The 21,599-nt window shown below is 47.6% G+C and overlaps 1 protein-coding gene and 4 non-coding genes across 5 annotated transcripts; all 5 read left to right on the forward strand.

The window, feature by feature from the left end:
- The first annotated feature begins 545 nt into the window (after positions 1 to 545).
- Positions 546 to 1,553, forward strand: LOC149344571 (uncharacterized). The gene has a single exon (XM_089542634.1). It carries the CDS (start codon positions 546 to 548, stop codon positions 1,551 to 1,553), a length of 1,008 nt encoding a protein of 335 aa, XP_089398760.1.
- A 96-nt stretch (positions 1,554 to 1,649) lies between these two features.
- On the forward strand, positions 1,650 to 1,731 carry TRNAS-CGA (transfer RNA serine (anticodon CGA)). The gene has a single exon. It is a non-coding gene; the product is annotated as a tRNA-Ser (tRNA).
- An 11,688-nt stretch (positions 1,732 to 13,419) lies between these two features.
- Positions 13,420 to 13,501, forward strand: TRNAS-UGA (transfer RNA serine (anticodon UGA)). Its single transcript has one exon. It is a non-coding gene; the product is annotated as a tRNA-Ser (tRNA).
- Positions 13,502 to 13,577: 76 nt separating this feature from the next.
- On the forward strand, positions 13,578 to 13,659 carry TRNAS-UGA (transfer RNA serine (anticodon UGA)). Its single transcript has one exon. It is a non-coding gene; the product is annotated as a tRNA-Ser (tRNA).
- A 6,870-nt stretch (positions 13,660 to 20,529) lies between these two features.
- Positions 20,530 to 20,611, forward strand: TRNAS-UGA (transfer RNA serine (anticodon UGA)). The gene has a single exon. It is a non-coding gene; the product is annotated as a tRNA-Ser (tRNA).
- Positions 20,612 to 21,599: the final 988 nt, after the last annotated feature.

Below are 21,599 nucleotides of genomic sequence, written 5' to 3' on the forward strand. Positions count from 1 at the left end.
AATTTGTGAACAGAGGAAGTGTTATTACAGAGGGAGTCAAAATGGCTTACTCTGATTGTGCAGTGCGAATTATTATAAATAAGAATCTCACCGAAAAAGTGCCAGTGAAATCGTCTGTGACGCAGGGCTTTCCATTATCCCCGTTGCTTTTTGCTTTATACTTAGAGCCGTTATGCTTGAGCATGATACAGAACGAAAGGATACGCGGTTTCGCGCTGGAAGCAACGGAGGTAAAAATGTTTGCGTACGCATATGATGTCGCTATTTTTTGTAGAGACAAAGAAAGCGTTCAAGAAACTGTTAGAGTGGCGGCTGATTTCAGCGCTAAAACGGGGTGCCGTGTTAACTGGGAGAAATCATCTCGATTCTGGCAAGGGGAGTGGGATCAAAAGCCTGAAGTGTTTGCCACTGTGCGATGGACAGCGCTGCCCTCAAAGTACTTGGGTGTACCACTTGACCAATACAATGACACTGAGGAATACTGGAATAGGGAAATAGAGAATCTCAGAAGGAAAACGTAAGCATGGAACGGCCGGAACCTATCTATGTTCACACGAGCAACTGTTTGCAACCTTTTCTTGGTTGCAAAAGTGTGGTATGTCTTGCAGGTATTGTTCATGTCGCGTGTAACCATACAAAAAATGCATCGAATCTTCGCTGTTTTCGTGTGGGGAAGCACATGGGAACGTACGAGTCGGACAAATCTGTTTCTTTCGGTTCGAAAAGGGGGAGTGGGGCTTGTGCATTTGTTTATCAGACAGATTGTATCACGTTTTATTTTTCTGCGAGACCAGAATGATCCCTTTCTGTGTACCTTTGTGCAAGTGCGCCTGCGCAATGCTTTGCCTGAGTTTTTGGTGTCCTGTTCTGATAAAAGAACGACAACCGTAAGAGGATTTTGGCGCGAAGTTGTCACGGCTTTTAACATGTTGAAAGTGCGCTTTTATTTGGATTACTTAAGTTATGTGTCGAGAAAGAAACTGTATAAAGATTTTTTGGATGTCATGCTGCCTGAACCAGTGTATCGACAGCTTGGTTGCGGAGGCCCAGGGCAAGATGTTCTGAAAAGGGTGAAACGTATGCCAGTAAATCCTAACGTGAAAAGTTTTTTCTTCAAACTCCATACTAACACTCTGCCAGTTAAAACCTGGCTAGAACAAAAGGGCATTTTTGTGCCATGGACGGTTAATTGTATGCTCTGCAAAAAGCCTGAGACAGTCGAGCATGTGTTTATAGAATCTTGGGATCCGGTATTCCATTGGGACATTCTACAAAGAACAATAAAGAAAGACCTGCCAATCACGCCGTACGGAATCCGGTTCTTAGCGGTAGAAGATGACCTAGATGTTCCTTGTGATCTCATCATGCTACTGGGCCTCCACAGCATATGGAAAACCAGGATGTCAGTGAGAAATGCCGATGTAAACATTCGACCTGTAAGAGAAAATTTCATTGAAAGTGTTGTGCGTGTGCGGGAATGTTACCGAGCCCAATCGGAGCTACCCGAATGGCTTGGCGTGCTGGATGAACTTGCAGCCCTCAAGAAGTTTTAAACAACCACGTTGACCGTGGGCCGATTCACGTGTTTTAGCGGTTTGTTTGTGTGTTTGTTATCGTTGTCAAAAGAGGCAGTAAAGAGAAAAAAAAAAGCAGTCGTGGCCGAGTGGTTAAGGCGATGGACTCGAAATCTATTGGGGTCTCCCCGCACAGGTTCGAATCCTGTCGACTGCGCAAAAGGGTGTTGCATTTTGTTTTGCCTACTCTCGCTTCGTTGAAGGGGAGATGACGAGAGAGAGCGCCCTCCGTGTCGCAGTCGTGGCCAGATTCTGCTTCCGGCAGCCGAGCTGAACGGATCACAGGGTCATGGGCTCCAGCGGAGCGGCGATAGCGGCCTTTGACGGCCGCGGAAACAGGACCGATGACTGCGATGATAAGGATTACCCGATTATTTTGCCGACACTGCCAACAGGACGTGTTGTTTTCAACACCGTTTTTCTTCACGGCGATGTGCGAGCGAGGCCGTTCCGAGTCGAGGACTTCCGTGACGCCCTGGCCGAGACCTGTACGCTCCCCGACGTGGTCGCGTTGGGGGCGTACCAAATCAACCACGTGTGGGCGGTTACCCTGCGGAGCACGGAGGCAGCTAAGAAGTTGCGCTGCCACGGTACAGGCCACGTGCGGCGTGAATGCAAGGTTCCCCGCTGTACGAAATGCCGCCGGTACGGCCACGCGGATAACGAGTGTGTCCGCACTTACGCGGTGGCTACGGGCGGGGCGTCGAAAGACGACTCTGCGGAGCTCCTGATGGATGTAGTCGAGGCCGAAGAATCTGCGAAAGGCATAGAGAAACCCGAAAAGCAAGCAGGATCGACGGGCTCTCCGGGACCCTCCAGCAGCGATGCCGGACGGAAACCTGAAGGGGCGGAACCTTCTAGAAAGGAGACGGAGGCGTCGAGTGATGAAGTCCCTTATGAAAATGGTCTATAGACTGTCTATAGACTTTTTATAGACTCTATAGCCATCCTATAGACTTTTCCTTTGGTCTATAGATAGTCTATAGAAAATCTATAGGCTAAAGTCTATAGCTGCTTCAATTTCCTTTTGTCTATAGACAGTCTATAGACACTCTATAGACTAAGGTCTATAGCTGCCTCAATTTCCTTTCGTCTATAGCCTGTCTATAGACTGTCTATAGACTAAAGTCTATAGCTGTCTCGATTTCCTTTAGTCTATAGACGGTCTATAGAGACTCTATAGACTAAGGTCTATAGCTGCCTCAATTTCCTTTCGTCTATAGACTGTCTATAGACTCTCTATAGACTAAAGTCTATAGCTGTCTCAATTTCTTCTAGTCTATAGACGGTCTATAGACACTCTATAGACTAAGGTCTATAGCTGTCTCAATTTCCTTTTTGTCTATAGACGGTCTATAGACTCTCTATAGACTGATGTCTATAGCTATTTCAATTTCCTTTCCTCTATAGACGGTCTATAGACTCGCTGTAGCCTAAGGTCTATAGCTGCCTCAATTTCCTTTTGTCTATAGACTCTCTATAGACTAAAGTCTATAACTGCTTCAATATCCTTTCGTCTATAGACGGTCTATAGACTAGCTATAGACTAAGGTCTATTGCTGCCTCAATTTCTTTTTGTCTATAGACTCTCTATAGACTAAAGTCTATAACTGCTTCAATTTCCTTTCGTCTATAGACGGTCTATAGACACTTTATAGACTAAGGTCTATAGCTGCCACAATTTCCTTTTGTCTATAGACGGTCTATAGACTGTATAGACCAAGGTCTATAGCTGCCTCAATTTCTTTTCGTCTATAGACGTTCTATAGGCTTAAGTCCATAGCTGACTCAATTTTCTTTCGTCTATAGATGGTCTATAGACTGTCTATTGACTAAGGTCTATAGCTGCTTCAATTTGCTTTCGTCTATAGACGGTCTATATACTCTCTATAGACTACGGTCTTTAGCTGCTTCAATTTCCTTTCGTCTATAGACGGTCTATAGACTTTCTATAGACTAAAGTCTACAACTACCTCAATTTCCTTTCGTCTATAGACTGTAAACTATAGATAGTCTACTGTCTATAGACCAGTCTATAACAATCCTAATTTTATCTAACAATGTTCGATACACTGACTTTCGACTAAGTCCCGTACAATCTCAATTTATTTTTGCACTGCATGCTGAGGGGACCTGCATCTGGTGACCACAACTATGTCGGTAGTCCTCCACCTCCTTCGCTATTACGGAAATTAAAAAGTATTGCGTGAGGACATTACAACACCCTCCTGTATATTGTTTTCAGGAGCCTTGACAAGATCCTTTTCGTTATACCGTGACGTATATTGTCAATACAATTAAATATTTAATTCTAACAAGTAAGCCGAGGAAAGGCAGCCGTTCTTGAAGTAAGGGCGCCCGCAAACTATACTACATCGAACGAATACGCTGTCCCTTAAAGGAATCGCTCGACACAATTCCATTCCATCTTTCGATCGTTCCTGTCCAACGCGCTGAAATCAGAAACATTTCATCAAGGTTCTACATTTCTCTTAAAAACGCCCTGAAAATAAAGGGGGAAAGACGGGTGTGAGAACTCAAGGAAGCGCACATCCCTTAGAAACACCTTAGAATAGTCTCAAAGAGCCTGGTCCTCTGTGCGATTAACATCTGCCATTTATACCTTTACAGTTTGTATTCCCGTGAATAAGTGCTGCGACGACGCAACAATCACAAAGCCAGTATTTTTTCGTTCCTACCCTTGCACCTGTTGCTTCGGAGCCGATGACACGCTGATGTCGCGCATATCAGTTTTCTAAACACGAACACACGCAAAAAAGACGTTATGCTATGCAACATTATAATTATTATTTGAGCATTGTACCACATACTATTCGGTTAGAAATGCGTGCATATACGGACAAGCAGTTAGATTTCGGTTCTGTTTTCACGAAAACAATAAGATTTTTAGAGGGTAAGCGAAGAATTTAAGCTTATAAACCAATTGCCTTCAGTGGTCTTGGATATCAGATCAAGCTGCACACGGCAAGAGTTCGAGCAATAAAGATACGACCGTCAAGTGGGTTTCTGTTTCACATTTTACCCGTTTTACCGCGAGACGGCGGAAAATCATTCGGGCTGCAAACAACCCTGTGCGTGGCTGCATCGGTGGAGTTGGCGTGTTTCTCGCAGATTACGTTTTCTTCAAAATCCAGCTTCATCGTCCGCTTACGGTAAGTCTACTCGTTTATATTTTATTCCTTTGGTCTCCTAAACCACTCTAAGCAGAGCTGTGTGTGCAGAACAGATTATGTGTGCAGTGACAAACGTCCTATCTTCGTTTCTAAGGCGGAAGCCATCGGGTTCTCGACTAATGCCGCTTATCTCTGTGCCGCTGTCTTTACAAACGCGCGGAAAGGCAGTTTGTGCGATGCCCTTGATGATAAGCCGCTCCTCGCGAGCTGTCTACCAGATTTTTCGTGTTTCAAGGTATATTTGCGGCCAGAAATGTTGTTTAGCCTGTGAACGACGGCCGAAATGGAACTGTGCGTTAGTTAGCGCCGTGTGAGCTCAATTTACTTTGCATCTCCGAAAACGTACTTACGTACACTCTCGTTCAGTGGTAGATTATATTTATTTTCTAATCTTTGTGTTATCGCCTGTCTGGACCATGGAGTGTTGTTCTTTTTGAGGTGTGCATTGCTTGCTACGTACGTACGCTCGCTCGGTGCGCGTCGTGGAGGAGGAGGAGGAAAAACTTTTATTAAGCAACCCTTAAAAGGAAGCCAGTGAGGGTGGGGATAAGGATAAGGGGTTTGCAGGAACAGGTGGGCCCTCGCGGTCGCGCTAGGTGGCCAGGAGCCCATGGGCCCTGGCGACCTCTGTGGCCCAGGTCACCATCCGGAGCTGAACCTCCGGCTGTGAGCTGTGCAGCACGGCCTCCCATCTCTCCTGGTCGTCGAGTCTCAGAAAAGGGGGAGTTGGAGTATTAGGGCAAGCCCTAAGTATGTGATGAACATCCGCCTTAGGGTGTTGGCATAATTTGCAGGACGGATGGTAGTCCCCTGGGTGCATGAGGGAATACAGTCGCGTCGTGGACGCCGACGTTTCAGCAAAGGTGTCTGGTAACGCTATTGACTGGAGCGCGAGGCGTTTGTCAAAGTTGTAGTCAAGCGGCGCTGGAGGAATGCTTATAGTGTGATGGGTAAATAAAATTCGCTGCCGGCGCGAATGGCCGGCGTCCTCAAACACCGCGAAGAACCCACGAGCTACATTCCATCTCCCCTTCGTTGCACACGTATGGATTCATCCGTGTCTGTCATCAGAGCCGTTGGCCGCCGCCGCTGGCTTGCGGGCACTTCATTTTGAAAGCTGGGTAAAGGTCGGCTCGACAAGAGGTGGCTTACATTTCGTTCCGAGTGGTTCGCTCATGAATCCCGCTCACGCGTGCACAGATTTCTCGAATACCATTTGCGCGAGAGGCTAAGTATGTGTTTCTGATTTCAGACTGCTACGTTACGAAAACGCCGATGTAACTCGCCGCTTATTTGCGCCTAAAATTAAATTAAGCTCTCGTGTTATTATAGCTGCGCCTGTTGAAGGCGTTATATGTTTCATTGAAATACTTCTAGCGCGTTCAATGCTTTCGCTGATTTTTCTAGCAGCGTTGGGTTAGACTACCTCCATGCAAGAAACACATCTCTTAACTGCGCAGTTGGGGCTGCACTTGAAGGAAAAACTAAGTGAATTTCAGACGGTATTTTATCGTGACAATAATTTCTTGTCTCAACCTCTCGACTGCTTTTGAAACGGCGCAGCTGCAGCCCCTGTGTGCTGTATGAGTTTTCTGAATAATGAGCGCGGCATGGAAGCGCTGCAACCCGCTTGTTTCTAAGAGCGCGCGCAGATGTATGAGTATGCTGTTCCGTCTTTGTGCTTCAAGTTATAGGCGCAAATCTGTGGTGAACTAGTTGCGTCTGCCTGCTGGTTTTGTATAGCTTGTGCCCGTTTGAGTATCGGCTTACGTACACCCGGCCAAATCTTTAACTGGCTCTGGTGTTGCATCGCTAAATGCACATTGTAAAAAGGTGCCATTTGGCTACTCTGCTGGCATATTCATGTTGTAATTTGACGCGTGAGATGACATTTCATAGTTTCTTTTTGTTAATATAGTGTTTGAGTGGAGTACTTGCATGTTTAGATCGAAGTTATCATAAATATTCATAGTCTGCCATTGCGAAGAGCCGAAACAAGCGGAATACGCAGCAATGGTTCTGGTGGCGCATTTGCACTTACTCTGGGTAAACGACTTGTCCGCCATGAAAGGAGTGCTACTTTACCCAGAGGATGAGGCCATATGGACCAGATCCATTGCTGCGTATGCCGCTTGTTTCAGCTGTTCGTAGTGGTAGACGAATATTTCTTATAACGTTGATCTAAACACGCAAGTACTGCACTCAAACATTATATGAACAAAAAGGAACTCACGAAATGACATCTCACTCGTCAAATTACAGCATGAATATGCCAGCAGTGTAGCCGAAAGGCACCTTTTTTACAAGGTGCATTTAGCGATGCAACACCCAAGCCAGTTAAAAATTTAGCCGGGTGTACCATTCTTCACGCAGGGTATTTTGAAGCGCTTCTTCTATAGCGGTTATAAGAATAAATGCTCCAATATTCTCCTTTTTGGATCCCTGTGTAAGGTGCACTGAATTTGTATTTTATGGAGGTGACATTCTTAACAGCTCCTTGCGAGTGAATGCAGATATGTGGCACAATTGTTCGAAGTCTTCTGTTACAAATAATGTAGAAGGATTGCCATACAGAGATCAGTATTGGCTGTAACAGTATTGCAATACAGAAATCAGTATCAGTACTGGATTCAGAGTAGAGTGCTGCATGGATTATGGGTCTTTGTTACAATGTTTTATGAAGACACTTATCTGTCGTGTATTTACTGAAGTGATGAAGCCGGCGCGATAGCTCAGTGGCTATCATGTTCGTCTGGCGACCTGAAAGATGCAGGTTCGATTCCGGCCTAGGCGGTCGCATTTTAATAGAGCCAAAATGCTAAATGCCTGTGTACTCTGCACAGGTGGCCGAAATTATTCCGCAGCCTTTCACTTCAGCGTCTCGCAGCCTGTGTCCTTGGGTCTTTGCACCCCATAAATTAAAACCAAAAGATCAAGATTGAATTTCTAGAATGGCATAGCCAGGATATTCCTTGCATTCTGAAGCACATGCTTAGAGATGGAATGGGAATTTTTTTTCAGTTCCTCTTATATTATTTTTTTCCTTTGTGCTGTACAGGTGAACATGCCCGGATTATTGACTGCAGACAACAGGCCGCAAGAATGCTTCTGAGGAAACTAGCCGGTCTGTTACTTTCAACATTTATGTTACTGTCATTCTTATGGTCCATGTATTGCATATTCCCAGCCTGCATAGCTTGGAAATAAACTAAATTTGTAAGTATATTGATTGTGTCATTTGTGAGCTCTGTCTGGTGACCTTTTTCAACGGTTGTAGACTGTCTGTCTATAGGCAGTCTATAGATAATGGTCTACTAAAAGTTTAGTAGACAGAGGTCTATAGACTGTCTATAGACAAAGGTCTGTAGCACTGCCAGGCCACACATCTACGGAATGTCTATAGACAGTCTATAGACATATGTCTACTGGACCAGTAGACATTTGTCTGTAGACTGTCTATAGACAGTAATCTACAGGAAGTCTATGGCCATAAGTCTATAGGTCGTCTATAGTGCGTCTATAGACAAGTGTCTATAGACGGTCTATAGACAACTCTATAGGAAATATATGACCATAAGTCTATAGATCGTCTATAGACTGTCTATAGACCTGCGTCTATAGACTTCCTATAGACCAATAGACTTTCAGTAGACATTTGTCTATAGACCGTCTATAGACAAAAGTCTACTAAAAGTGTATGGCCATAAATCTATAGACTGTCTATAGACCAGTCTAAAGGATTTGTCTATAGATAGTCTATAGACTTCATAGACGAAAGTCTATAGACAGTCTATGGACTGTCTATAGAAATTTTTATAAGGGGTAAGCGTGGCAGCGCTCCAAGAAACCGAGCCAGCGACTCTGACCGAGGAGAACCTTGACCAGAGCGGCGCCCGCACGACCAGCGTCCCTGCCCCAGCGAAGCGGCCACACGCCCAGACCGGAACCAAAGGAGACAAGGCGGAAGCCCCCAGCGTCGAGGAGCCGCCGGCAAAAACGACCCAAGGACGGCGGTCCTCCATCCGGCCACGACCAAATGTGTCAACGGAGAGGAGAGCCCTCGACAAACCACCCCCGCAGCCAGGCCTGGCACCAGCACCGGATGGCTCCGGTGTCAATGATGTCTTCTAGCCAAGCACTAGACGCGAAGGGTAAGCACCATGTTCCCGGCCCCTTTCTTCTGCATGAAAATGGCTCATGCGTTCCCCATAAAAGTCGGTACACTTAATGTCAGGGGGCTGGCAAGCAAGAACAAGCAGAGCCAGGTGTACCGCCTTTTAACTGAGCATGACATTGACGTCCTGGCAGTGCAGGAAACGAAAATTGACGGGGAAGAAGAGACCTGGTGCATGGTGCGACGTTTCACGTCTAGGTTTTTGCAGTAGCGGCTCACGCTGTAGGCACGTCTGCGGGTTGTCTCATTTTTGTAAAGAATGTACCGGGACTTGAGGTTCAGGCATATACGGCGTGTCCTTCGGGTCGATTTGTTTTGGTTGACTTCCTGTACAACAAAACATATTGGCGCATCATTTGTGTGTACGCCCCAAATGCGGTGGATGAGACGACAGCCTTTTTTCAACACGTACAAAAGTACTTCAGTTGCGAGAAATCGCTGATTGTCATGGGCGACTACAATTGCGTCCTCGGAGGCTGTGACAAAACCAGTGCACGGGCGTTTAGGGACAGAAACACTGAGGTACTCTCAGAAATTATAGACACATGCAACCTCGATGATGTGGCCGAATGTTTAGAAGGCACGCGTTGTGTGAGATTCACACATTTTCAGCGCTCAAGCCATGCGCGGCTAGAACGCATTTATGTGTCGCCGGACGTTATTACGAAATGCAGTAGCTACAGTGTAGTACCGGTATCATTTTCTGATCATTGTTTAGTGTTGTGTGGGATAGGGACAAAGAAACGAGGAAATCAATTTTCTTGGGAGATTTGGAAATTAAATAATAAGCTCAATACAGACGATATTTTCAGCAGGGAAGTAAACGAAGAAATCGGCAAATTAAAGACGAGCGGGGAACTGAAAGTATGGCAGCATTGGGAACTGTGCAAACAACAAATAAAGATAGCAGTAATCGTAAGGTCAAGCTGTATACGACAAGAGGAGAGGCGTGAGGAGGATAATTTAAGATCCTTACTGGCTAAACTTCTAAAAAAAAAAAGCAAACAGCCGGGCAAATGGATGCACGACATAAGAAAAAAAAAACCCAAAATTGAACTCTTCGAGGAAGAACGCTATCGCGGTGCACTTGTGCGGGCTGGGGTGCAAGATATAGCTGTTGGGGAGACACCTTCAAAACGAGCTCTAGGAATCGAAAAAACGCATGCTCAGCGAAACCACATTGAAAAGATTGAATGGGGTGGGGCGTTATCTGGGGACAGCGGGCATATCCAGCAGGCATTTCTTGAATATTACAGGGGTTGTTTGCGAAGCAAGAAGTGGATGTGAACGCATTGAAGGAAAAGTTTCTTGGTGCTTTAACACGATTAGATGACGAACAGAAAGAAAGGCTGGAGCTGTCGATAACTGCGTCAGAGGTCGAGCAAGCTATAGAAAATTTGAACCTGGGAAGATCTCCTGGACCTGATGGGTTAAGCGCAGCTTTTTACAAAGCATATAAACACGAAATAGTGCCAGTACTGACAGCAGAGTATAATGAAGCCTACAAAGCATATGAATTGCCCCCGTCTTATGGTAAATCCCATACAGTGCTAATCCCTAAATCCGATGAAGCAGAAAAGTTAAAGCAGGTCACAGCATACCGTCCTATCGCCCTCACAAACGTAGATTATAAAGTTTTCATGAAGATTTTAGCCCGTAGACTATAGTCAGTAATACAAGATATAGTCGGTCCACACCAGACGTGTGGGATCAAGGGACGCTCGATTGTTTCCAATATTCATAGAGCGAGATGTGTGCTGGAATGTTGTGGTAACACAAATAGCTGTGTAGCCACCCTTCAGCTAGATCTTTACTTTAGAGAGGTTGTCGCGAGTGTTCGATTCCTGTCTGTTCGATTTTCGTATGAATATTTATCTTCTGTTAGCAGGAATAAGTTGTACAAGGATTTGTGTGATGTAGTACTGCCACAACCTATGTAGAGGGCCTTATACAATGGAAGCCTGGGGCTCGACGTACTTAAGCGTGTAAAGGCGATGCAGGTGCACAGTTCCCACTGCTGCCATACTTTCAGTTCCCCGCTCGTCTCTAATTTGCCGGTTTCTTCGTTTACTTCCCTGCTGAAAATATCGTCTGTAATGTGCTTTCAATTTTCGCAAGGGCCACAGTTTGTAATCTGTTTTTTATGTCTAGGCTGTGGTACGTGATGCAAGTGTTGCATTGTGCAAGGATGAACGTACAGAGACTGCACCGGATCTTTGCCGTTTTTGTGTGGGCTGCTGACTGGGAACGCTGCAGCCGGACCAATTTGTTTAGGCGGGTGAAGGACGGTGGCCTGAGTCTGGGACACTTATTTCTGCGGCAGATTGTAAGCAGATTTTGTTTTGTGCGCGATGTAAGTGATCCGTTTTTGCGCACTGTGTGCCAATTAAGGCTCGGAAATGCACTGCCGGACTTTGTTGTCTCAACCGAAAGTTTCTCGGGACGTATTTTTGGTTACTTTAGAGAGGTTGTCGCGAGTGTTCGATTCCTGTCTGTTCGATTTTCTTATGAATATTTATCTTCTGTTAGCAGGAATAAGTTGTACAAGGATTTGTGTGATGTACAGGGTCGTCCACTGTAAGTACGAACACGGCGCAGCGTGGCCGCGCTCCGCGGGGCGCGAGCGCATCCGGCGCGGCCGCGCATCGAAGCTCTGCGGCGCAGGCGCACACGGGCCTGAAGGCGGTGCTTTGTGTCGTCTGCTACAGCGCGGATGAGCACAGTGCTTGCTCTGCGGTGAAGCGCACCTAACTTTCTGCATGATTACAGCGCTCGCGTGCGCCGAGACAGCACTGCGGGAAAGCGCACCAACTATAGCGCGTAATGGCTGGTTGCGCGTACGACAACCCAGCGGCCTCTCGTCTCAGTGCCACGATCTTGGTGATATGCAAGTATTGCTGAAAACTTGTAACTTCAGGTTTGAATTGATTTGGCTTATGGGGTTTAACGTCCGAAAGCGACATAGAGGACCCCAGATTATCGTCGACCCCATTGGGGTTGTTAACGTGCGCAGATATCGCACAGTAAACGGATGCCTTGCGTTTCGCCTCCATTGGAACGGGTCCGCAGCAGTCAGGGTAAGACATATATCTAACAGAAGCCAAAGTGTTCGGAATGGAAGTCGCTCGTCTGACCCTGACTGCGGCCGCCCCGTTCCAATGGATGAGAAACGCAAGGCATCCGTTTACTGTGGGATATCTGCGCGCGTTAAAAATCCCCACATGGTCAACAATAATCTGGGGTCATCGGCTATAACCTCCCTTGTCGTCTAGTCGCGTTCGGACGTTAAACCGCATAAACCAAATCAATTCAAACCTGAAATGACAAATTTGCAGCAATACCTGCATATCACCGAGATCGTGGCACTTCGACGAGAGGCCGCTGGGTGTCGTACGCGCAACCAGCCATTACGCGCTGTATTTGGTGTGCTTTCCCGCAATGCTGTCTCGGCGCACACGAGCGCTGTAATCATGCAGAAAGTTAGGTGCGCTTCACCGCAGAGCAAGCACTGTGCTCACCCGCGCTGTAGCAGACGACACAAAGCACCGCCTCCAGGCCCGTGTGCGCCTTGCCGCAGAGCTTCGATGCGCGGCCGCGCCGGATGCGCTCGCGCCCCGCGGAGCGCAGCCACGCTGCGCCGTGTTCGTACTTAGAGTGGACGACCCTGTAGTACTGCCACAACCTATGTAGAGGGCCTTATACAATGGAGGCCTGGGGCGCGACGTACTTAAGCGTGTAAAGGCGATGCAGGTGCCACCAAGTGCAAAAACAATTTTCTTTAAATTACATACCGGAACACTACCAGTAAAAAAAGTTTTGGAGGGGAAGCATTTGTTTCTACCTTGGGGATCACATTGTTTAATCTGTAAACAACCAGAAACAATAGACCACGTTTTTTTGCACTGTTGGGAGGGGGTATACTTTTGGGACATCTTACAAAGGACTTTAAAAAAGGAATTACAGCTGGACTCTCATGGTATTCGGTACTTGCCTGTAGAGAGTGAGGATGGGACACCATTTGACCTTATTATGCTAATGGGCCTCCATTGTGTTTGGCGCTCCAGAATGGCAGGATGGCACGGCCAGCACGGATCTATTTTCGGGAGTGCATGCATAGGTATATTGAAGTTCAGAAACTTGCTCCTGAAGCTCCCGAGTGACTCGAAAGAGTCGATCCTTTGGTGACGCTTAAAGAGTTTTAACGTGACGAAGGCACGCCCCACCAGGCGGATAGTGTTGTTAATTATTGCTCATTTTGCTCTTTAAGTGTATTTGTGTACTGTGGTTCTTGCCGAAGTCAGGCAATAAAAAAAAAACAGAAAAAAGTGGACGAGTGGTTAAGGCGATGGACTTGAAATCCATTGGGGTCTCCCCGCACAGGTTCGAATCCTGTCGACTGCGCTAAAAAGTATTCTTATTTATTTTGCCCCTTCCTGCAGTGTTAGACAGGGGATGCTTAAAGCGTGCTTCACATGTCGCAGTCGTGGCCGAGTGGTTAAGGCGATGGACTTGAAATCCATTGGGGTCTCCCCGCACGGGTTCGAATCCTGTCGACTGCGCTAAAAAGTATTCTTATTTATTTTGCCCCTTCCTGCAGTGTTAGACAGGGGATGCTCAGTGCGTGCATCATATGTCGCAGTCGTCGCCGAGTGGTTAAGGCGATGGACTTGAAATCCATTGGGGTCTCCCCGCACAGGTTGGAATCGTGTCGACTACGCTAAAAAGTATTCTTATTTATTTTGCCCCTTCCTGCAGTGTTAGACAGGGGATGCTTAAAGCGTGCTTCACATGTCGCAGTCGTGGCCGAGTGGTTAAGGCGATACGGCTTCCGGCCACCGAGCGCGACGGACGTGCGATGCACCGTTGGAGCGGCTACAGCGGCCATGTCTGGCCACGGAAACAGGATTTTTGCTTCTTAAGATGAATATCAGGTGATTCTGCCTACCCTTCCTACGGGCGATGTTGTGTTAAACACAGTCTTTTTGCACGCTGACGTCCGGGCCCGCCCCTATCGGGTCGAAGATTTCAGGGATGCGCTGGCTCAGCTGATGTTACTCCCCGAGGTTATCGACTTGGGGGCGTATCGCATGAGCCATGTGTGGGCTATTACCTTCACCAGTGCTGATGCGGTGAAGAAAATTCTTTCTGCCCTGGAAATGAAAGTGAAGGACCGCCGCTGTCTAGTCATCGACCCAGCAAACCAAGACGTCCGAGTCAAGCTACACTGGTTGCTGCACAACGTGCCCGACGAAGACGTGAGGGTAGCCTTCGCCCCGTACGGCAAGGTGAGCGAAGTCACCAAGGAACGGTGGCGCGTCCAGGGTGTCGCCAGCAAGGGGTCAACGACGCGCCTGGTTTCATTGAAAATGAATCCTGGCGTGAAACTGGAAGACCTCCCTCACGAAGTCAGGGTTGGCGGTGAGCTGGCTCTCGTGGTTGTACCGGGCAGAGCTCCCCTGTGTCTGCGGTGCCACGGTGCTGGGCACATTCGCCGTGAGTGCAAAGTTCCAAGGTGCGGCGCCTGTCGCCGTTACGGACATGATGATAGCAGCTGTGTACGTACGTACGCGAGCGCTGCCGTCCCAGTCAACAATGACGTCTCCTCCGAGCTTGTCATGGACGAGGCTGACGCGGAAGACGCTGCAGCAGAGGCAGGTGACGGAGCGGCGAAGGAAAAATCCCCGGCTGTGTCGATCGACTCCTGGAACATCCGCAACCTCGGAGACGCTCAGCAGTAAGCTGCAGCAACAGGAAGCGCCGCCTGCAGATGTTAAGACGTCAAAGAGCAAAGTCCTCTCGGGGAGTGGGGCGTCAGCTCCCGTCGTTCCCCAACATGCTGAAAGCATGGAAGTGACGGATGCGTCAACCAGCAACCAGGGAGGAAAGCGACCACATGAGCACAGGGAGAGCCTAAAGCGAGCGAGGGCGACGAGCCACCGCAGAAGACTGTTGGTGTGAGGCGAGCAACGCTGAAACCGCGGCCAAATATACCGGCCGATCAACGAGCGGCGGCTAAGCCGCCGCCTTACTTGAGTGAGTGCGTTGTGGGTGGCTTCTGTGGAAGCGAGATGGCCTTTTTCGGTGACGGACTGCATGGGCTGGGTTTCCAGTCCGTACGCATGAGGCAGAGGTGCAAGAGACGTTGGAATACCGGCACGTTCATCGAGCACCATGGACTAGGCAAGTCGCCCTCCACCGTCGCCTTGTGTCCTGAGGTACGCACCATACGGCTCCTGTACTTAAACCAGATGGCTTCGACAACTGTTGGAGCGTTGCGCATTGCAACAATTAATGTCAGGGGACTGGCTTCTAAAAAACGTCAGTACCAACTAAGCCGGTTGTTTCTCGATAATGACCTCGACATAATAGCCGTCCAGGAGACCAAAGTCGAAGGACAGGAACAGACGGACCGTATGGTGCAGCCTTTTACGACACGTTACAATATTTGTGTGTGCCATTCGTCTGGCACATCGGGGGGTTGTGCTGTCTTTATTAGGAATTCCATGGGGATAGGCGAACAGAATTTAACTGTGTGTCAAACTGGCCGTTTGCTTGTAGTTGATTTTCTTTATTGCAATTTACTATGGAGGATCATATGTGTGTATGCCCCTAACAAAGAGAACGAGCGCGAGGAATTTTTTGAGCGTCTTGAACAATACGTATGCTGTGAGTGGTTAATTGTGCTTTTGGGTGACTTTAACTGCGTATATAAAGCAGAGGACAGAACTACAAAAAGACTTGTCCGCGACAAAAGTGCGGAATCGTTGAATGCGCTTGTACACGAAAATGGTTTAGATGATGTTGCTGAAGTTCTTTCGGTAGCATCGCATTTTACTAATTTTCAGGGTGAAAGTCACGCTAGATTGGACAGAGCTTATGTTTCCGTTGATCTTGTTCCTTTGTGCAACAGCTACGAGGTGAAAAACATGTATTTTACAGACCACAGCTTAGTTACGTTTACCCTGGGGAAAAAAGAAAAGAAATCTAGTTTCTCGTGGGACCTTTGGAAGTTTAACGCACAGCTACTCGAGGATGAACGTTTTGGTAGTAAAGTTAATGAATGTATTAAAGCATTGCTATCAGCAGAGCCTGGGAACTGGGTAATTATATGGGAAGATTTCAAACAGCAAGTGGAAATGAACGCGATTGAAAGAGCAAGCGTCATTGGCCATGATAAACGTGTTAGAGAAAAAGAACTATATTGCCAACTTGACTTGCTCGTAAGCCTGGAAAGTTCCCAGCCGGGCAGATATAAGAAAGAGATAAGAGAAACAAAAAGTAAACTTGAGATTATCGAAAAACAAACAAATACACAGCTGCCGTGATAAGGGCGCGTGCTGAACGTCTCTGGCTTGACCAAGTGCCTACTAAAGGCTCGTTTAGTGATGAAAAGAAGTACGCGACTCATAATGAAATAAAACAAATCAGGTGCAGAAACGAGGTAACGAATGATAGCAAGGTGATTCAGTTAGCTTTTGTTGAGCAGTACAGGGAATTGTTTGGGCGCCGTCAGCTTGAATTAGGGGCCTTTGCAGATATGTTTTTGTCTCGTATGCCAAAGCTTGGAGATGAAATAAAACAAGGGCTGGAGGTACCAATCAGCGTAAGCGAAGTGGGAAGAGCAATCGAAGAGCTGAGTGCCGAAAAATCTCCTGGTCCTGATGGCTTAGGCGGTGATTTTTATAAGAGTTTCAAAGCCGAACTCACCCATGCTCTGCACTGCGTCTTCACCGAAATTTATGAAACAAAGAAAATGCTGCCGTCATTTAAAACAGCACACGTGGTTTTAGTGCCCAAGAGTGAGGACAAGGCTAAACTACTGTCCGTTGGGGCTTATCGGCCGATGAGCCTTACAAAGTTGACTACAAAGTGTTTATGCCGCCTTGGTGGCTCAGTGGCTATGGTGCTCGGCTGCTGGCCCGAAAGACGCGGGTTCAATCCCGGCCGCGGCGGCTGAATTTCTTTGGAGGAGAAATTCGAGGTCCGTGTACTGTGCGATGTCAGTGCACGTTAAAGAACCCGGGTGGTCGAAATTTCCGGAGCCCTCCACTACGGCGTCTCTCATAGCCTTAGTCGCTTTGGGACGTTAAACCCCATAAACCAAACCAAACCTATAAAGTGTTTATGAAGATTCTTGCCAATAGACTGCAAAAGGTTATAAAGGACCTTGTAGGGCCGCACCAAACGTGCGGTATTAAAGGTCGCATCATTGGCACGAATGTGCACATTGCTAGAACTGTTCTTGAATGTTGCGATGCGTTCGTGGGACGAGTTTCCATGATGCAGCTTGACCTAGCGAAAGCCTTCGATCGCGTGTCACACGAAATTCTTTTCGCCGTTCTAGAATATGCTAACGGCGGCTCTGTAATATTGCAAGGTTTTCGTACGCCATCTGTAGATGGCGTACGAAAACTGTGTTACGCGTATTATAGTGAACAAACAGCTTACTGAACCTGTGCCTGTCTGTTCCTCGGTCAGGCAGGGATGCCCGCTCTCGCCTCTGCTCTTTGCGATCAATCTTGAGCCTTTTCTGTTATCGCTGTTACACAATGATGGGATCTGCGGTTTCACTCTTCAGTCGGTGCAAGTAAAAGTGCTTGCTTACGCTGATGATATTGCTGTTTTTTGCGCGGACCAAGAAAGCGTTAAAGAAGTTGTGAAAGTTGCGGGGGCCTATTGCAAAAAGACCGGGTGCGAAGTTAACTGGGATAAGTGCATTGGATTTTGGCACGGTGATTGGGAGAGCACGCCCCCACTGTTTGCTAACATGCAATGGACGACCTTCGCTGCGAAGTATTTGGGGGTACCCTTAGAGCACTATAAGAACAGTACGGAGTTGTGGGGGTGAGGTAACGCAGAGTGCAAGAAAAAAAGCGGATGGATGGAGAGGACGTGATATGACTGTTTTCGCGCGTGCAAGTGTGTGCAATGTATTTTTGATAGCCAGAATTTGATATTTTTTGCAGTTTTTGCTCATCACCAGAGCAAATGTGCAGAAGCTGCATAGAGTGTTTGCTGTTTTTATTTGGAGCTCGAATTGGGAGCGAACTAGTCGAGCTAATTTGTTCCTTCCAGTCAAAAGGGGTGGCCTTGGACTTTCCAATTTGTTTCTGAAACAAGTTGTCTCAAGATTTTTGTTTCTACGTGATCAAACCGATCCTTTGTTGCGCACAATGTTGCAGGTGCGCTTAGGAAATGTGTTACCGGAATTTGTTGTGTCCAGTTTCCCAGCCACGAATCGTGCTGTAACTGGTTTTTTACGTGAAGTTGTGGCTGCCTTTCACATTTTGAGCTCTCATTTTTCGACAGAGTATCTGGCTGCTGTACCCAGGAAAAAATTGTACAAGGATTTGTTAGATATCTTTATACCTGTACCCTTATACCGATCCTTTTACTGCGGAGGCCCAGGAAAAGATGTGCTAAATCGAGTTAAGAAGATGCCGGTAAGACCGAACGTCAAATCCTTTTTCTTTAAATTACACTCTGGTACCCTTCCGGTGAAAACATGGCTAAACTATAAAGGCATTTTCGTACCATGGAACGTCGACTGCACACTGTGGAAAAAACCCGAGACCATCGAACATGTCTTTATCGACTGCTGGGACCCGGTTTTCCACTGGGATATCTTGCAAAGAACTTTAAAAAAAGAGCTACCTGTTACTCCATATGGCATCCGGTTCCTACCTATAGAAAGTGACGAAGTGCCATACGATATGTTTATGCTACTGGGCCTCCACAGCATCTGGAAAACTAGGATGGCGGCTAGGCACGCAGACGCAAATGTGCGACCAGTCAGGGAAAACTGCATAGAAAGTGTAGCCTCTCTGAGAGATGTTCTCCGCAGTCAACCTCAGCCACCGGACTGGGTGGCAGTTATGGACAAATGGATTGAAATGGAAATGTTTTAATCCGTCGCCTTAGCCAAAGTCTGGCTAGCGACTTTTTATGCCTGCGCATGTATTATTTACCGGCAATAAAGAAAAAAAAAGAGTGGTTAAGGCGATGGACTTGAAATCAATTGGGGTCTCCCCGCACAGGTTCGAATCCTGTCGACTGCGCTAAAAAGTATTTTTATTTATTTTGCCCCTTCCTGCAGTGTTAGACAGGGGATGCTCAGTGCGTGCTTCATATGTCGCAGTCGTGGCCGAGTGTGCAAGCTGCGGAGGTGAAGCTGCTGGCATATGCGGATGATTTAGCGGTTTTTTCCGCTAATCGAGAAGGTGTAACAGAGGCCGTTGAATGTGTCGCTGAATTGTGCAAAACCTCTGGCAGCAGAGTGAACTGGTCTAAGTCAGTGGGGCTCTGCCACGGAGCATGGCAAACGACGATGGACCACTTTGCTAACGTACCCTGGTTGAAGACCCCAACGAAGTACCTTGGAGTACCGCTAGAAAGCTATCGCGATAGCGAAACATATTGGAGAGTGCAGATCCAGGATGTGCGTGAGAAGGCGGAAAGATGGAAAAAAACAGGCTTATCAATTTTCGCTAGAGCCACCGTGTGCCACCTTTTCTTTATCAATAAGGTGTGGTATGCGATGCAAGTGTTGCATTGTGAAAGAATGAGCATACAAAAGCTACATCGAATTTTTGTTGTTTTTGTGTGGGCTGCACAATGGGAAAGGCGCAGCCTGACGAATTTGTTTAGAAAAGTGAAGGATGGTGGAGTGGGTCTGGGACACCTTTTCTTGCGGCAGATTGTTAACAGATTTATGTTTCTGCGTGATGTCAGTGATCCGTTTTTGCGCACCGTGTGCCAAGTAAGGCTGGGGCGCGCGCTGCCTGACTTTGTTGTTGCAACCGAAACCCTATCGGGCGGAATTTTTGGGTACTTCAGAGAAGTTGTCGCAAGTGTCCGATTTCTCTCAACGAGGTTTTCCGGGGAATATTTATCTACAGTGAACAAGAAAAAATTGTATAAGGATTTATGTGAAGTTGTCTTGCCGGAACCCATGTATAGGGCCTTGTACAGTGGAGGCCCTGGAAGGAATGTGTTAAAGAGGGTAAAGAGAATGCACGTTGAGCCAGGGGTTAAAACTTTTTTTTCATGTTGCACACTGGAACGTTATCAGTCAAAATGTTTTTACAGGATAAGGGCTTATCTTCCATGGGGTCATCACTGCCTTATCTGCAAGTAACCAGAAACGATAGATCACGTTTTTCTGCATTGTTGGGAAGGGGTTTACTTTTGGGACGTACTTCAAAGGACTATAAAGAAACAATTTCCACTTCACCACCATGGAATACGATATCTGCCCATTGCAAACGAGGACGGAGTACCTTTCGATCTGATAATGCTATTGGGCCTCCACAGTATTTGGCGCGCGAGAATGGCAGGATATTACTGTGATTCCGACGCGAGGCCAGCACGAATTTATTTTCGTGAGACTGTGCACCGGTTTGTTGATAGGGTCAAAGCTGTTGGCGAGGCTTCCGAGTGGTTGTCAAGGGTGGAGCCTTTGATGGCTCTAAATGAATTTTAAAGTGACGAAGGCAGCCACTGGCAGGCTGACTATATCAACAGCAAGAGTTCATTGTGTCCCGCCATTTTGTTGTGTAATGTCAAAGCCAGGCAATAAAGAAAAAAAAAAGTCGTGGCCGAGTGGTTAAGGCGGTGGACTTGAAATCCATTGGGGTCTCCCCGCAGAGGTTCGAATCCTGTCGACTGCGCTAAAAAGTATTCTTATTTATTTTGCCCCTTCCTGCAGTGTTAGACAGGGGATGCTCAAAGCGTGCGTCACATGTCGCAGTCGTGGCCGAGTATTCTGCTTCCGGCAGCCGAGCTGAACGGATCGCAGGGTCATGGGCTCCAGCGGAGCGGCGATAGCGGCCTTTGACGGCCGCGGAAACAGGATCGATGACGGCGAAGATAAGGATTACTAGATCATTTTGCCGACACTGCCAACAGGACGTGTTGTTTTCAACACCGTTTTTCTTCACGGCGACGTGCGAGCGAGGCCGTTCCGGGTCGAGGACTTCCGTGACGCCCTGGCCGAGACCGGTACGCTCCCCGACGTGGTCGCGTTGGGGGCGTACCAAATCAACCATGTGTGGGCGGTTACCCTGCGGAACACGGAGGCAGCAAAGAAGTTGCTCGCCTTCAATGAGCTGCAAGTTAAGGGACGTCGCTGCCTCATTATCGACACGGAAGACCAGCAGGTGAAGCTGCGGCTACACTGGATGCTTCACGGTGTGGCCGACGACGACATCCGGACGGCATTGGCGGCGTTTGGCAAAGTGACCGACGTTACGCGCGAGCGGTGGCGGATATAAGGCGTCAATGACAAGAGCTCAACGACAAGAACAGTCGTATTGAAGTTGAAGCCCGGCTTGAAAGTGGAAGACCTGCCACACCAGGTACGCGTCGCCGGAGAGTTGGTTCTTGTCGTGGCGCCTGGGCGTCCAATGCAGTGCTTGCGCTGCCATGGTACGGGTCACGTGCGGCGTGAATGCAAGGTTCCCCGCTGTACGAAATGTAGGCGGTACGGCCACGCGGATAACGAGTGTGTCCGCACTTACGCGGTGGCTACGGGCGGTGCATCGAAAGACGACTCCGCGGAACTTCTCATGGATGTAGTCGAGGCCGAAGAATCTGCGAAAGCATAGAGGAACCCGAAAAGCAAGCAGCCTTGACGGACTCTTCGGGACCCTCCAGTAT

Source organism: Amblyomma mixtum, chromosome 5, assembly GCF_055824585.1.
Source record: "Amblyomma mixtum isolate Tamu chromosome 5, ASM5582458v1, whole genome shotgun sequence".
Classification (NCBI taxonomy): Eukaryota; Metazoa; Arthropoda; class Arachnida; order Ixodida; family Ixodidae; genus Amblyomma; species Amblyomma mixtum.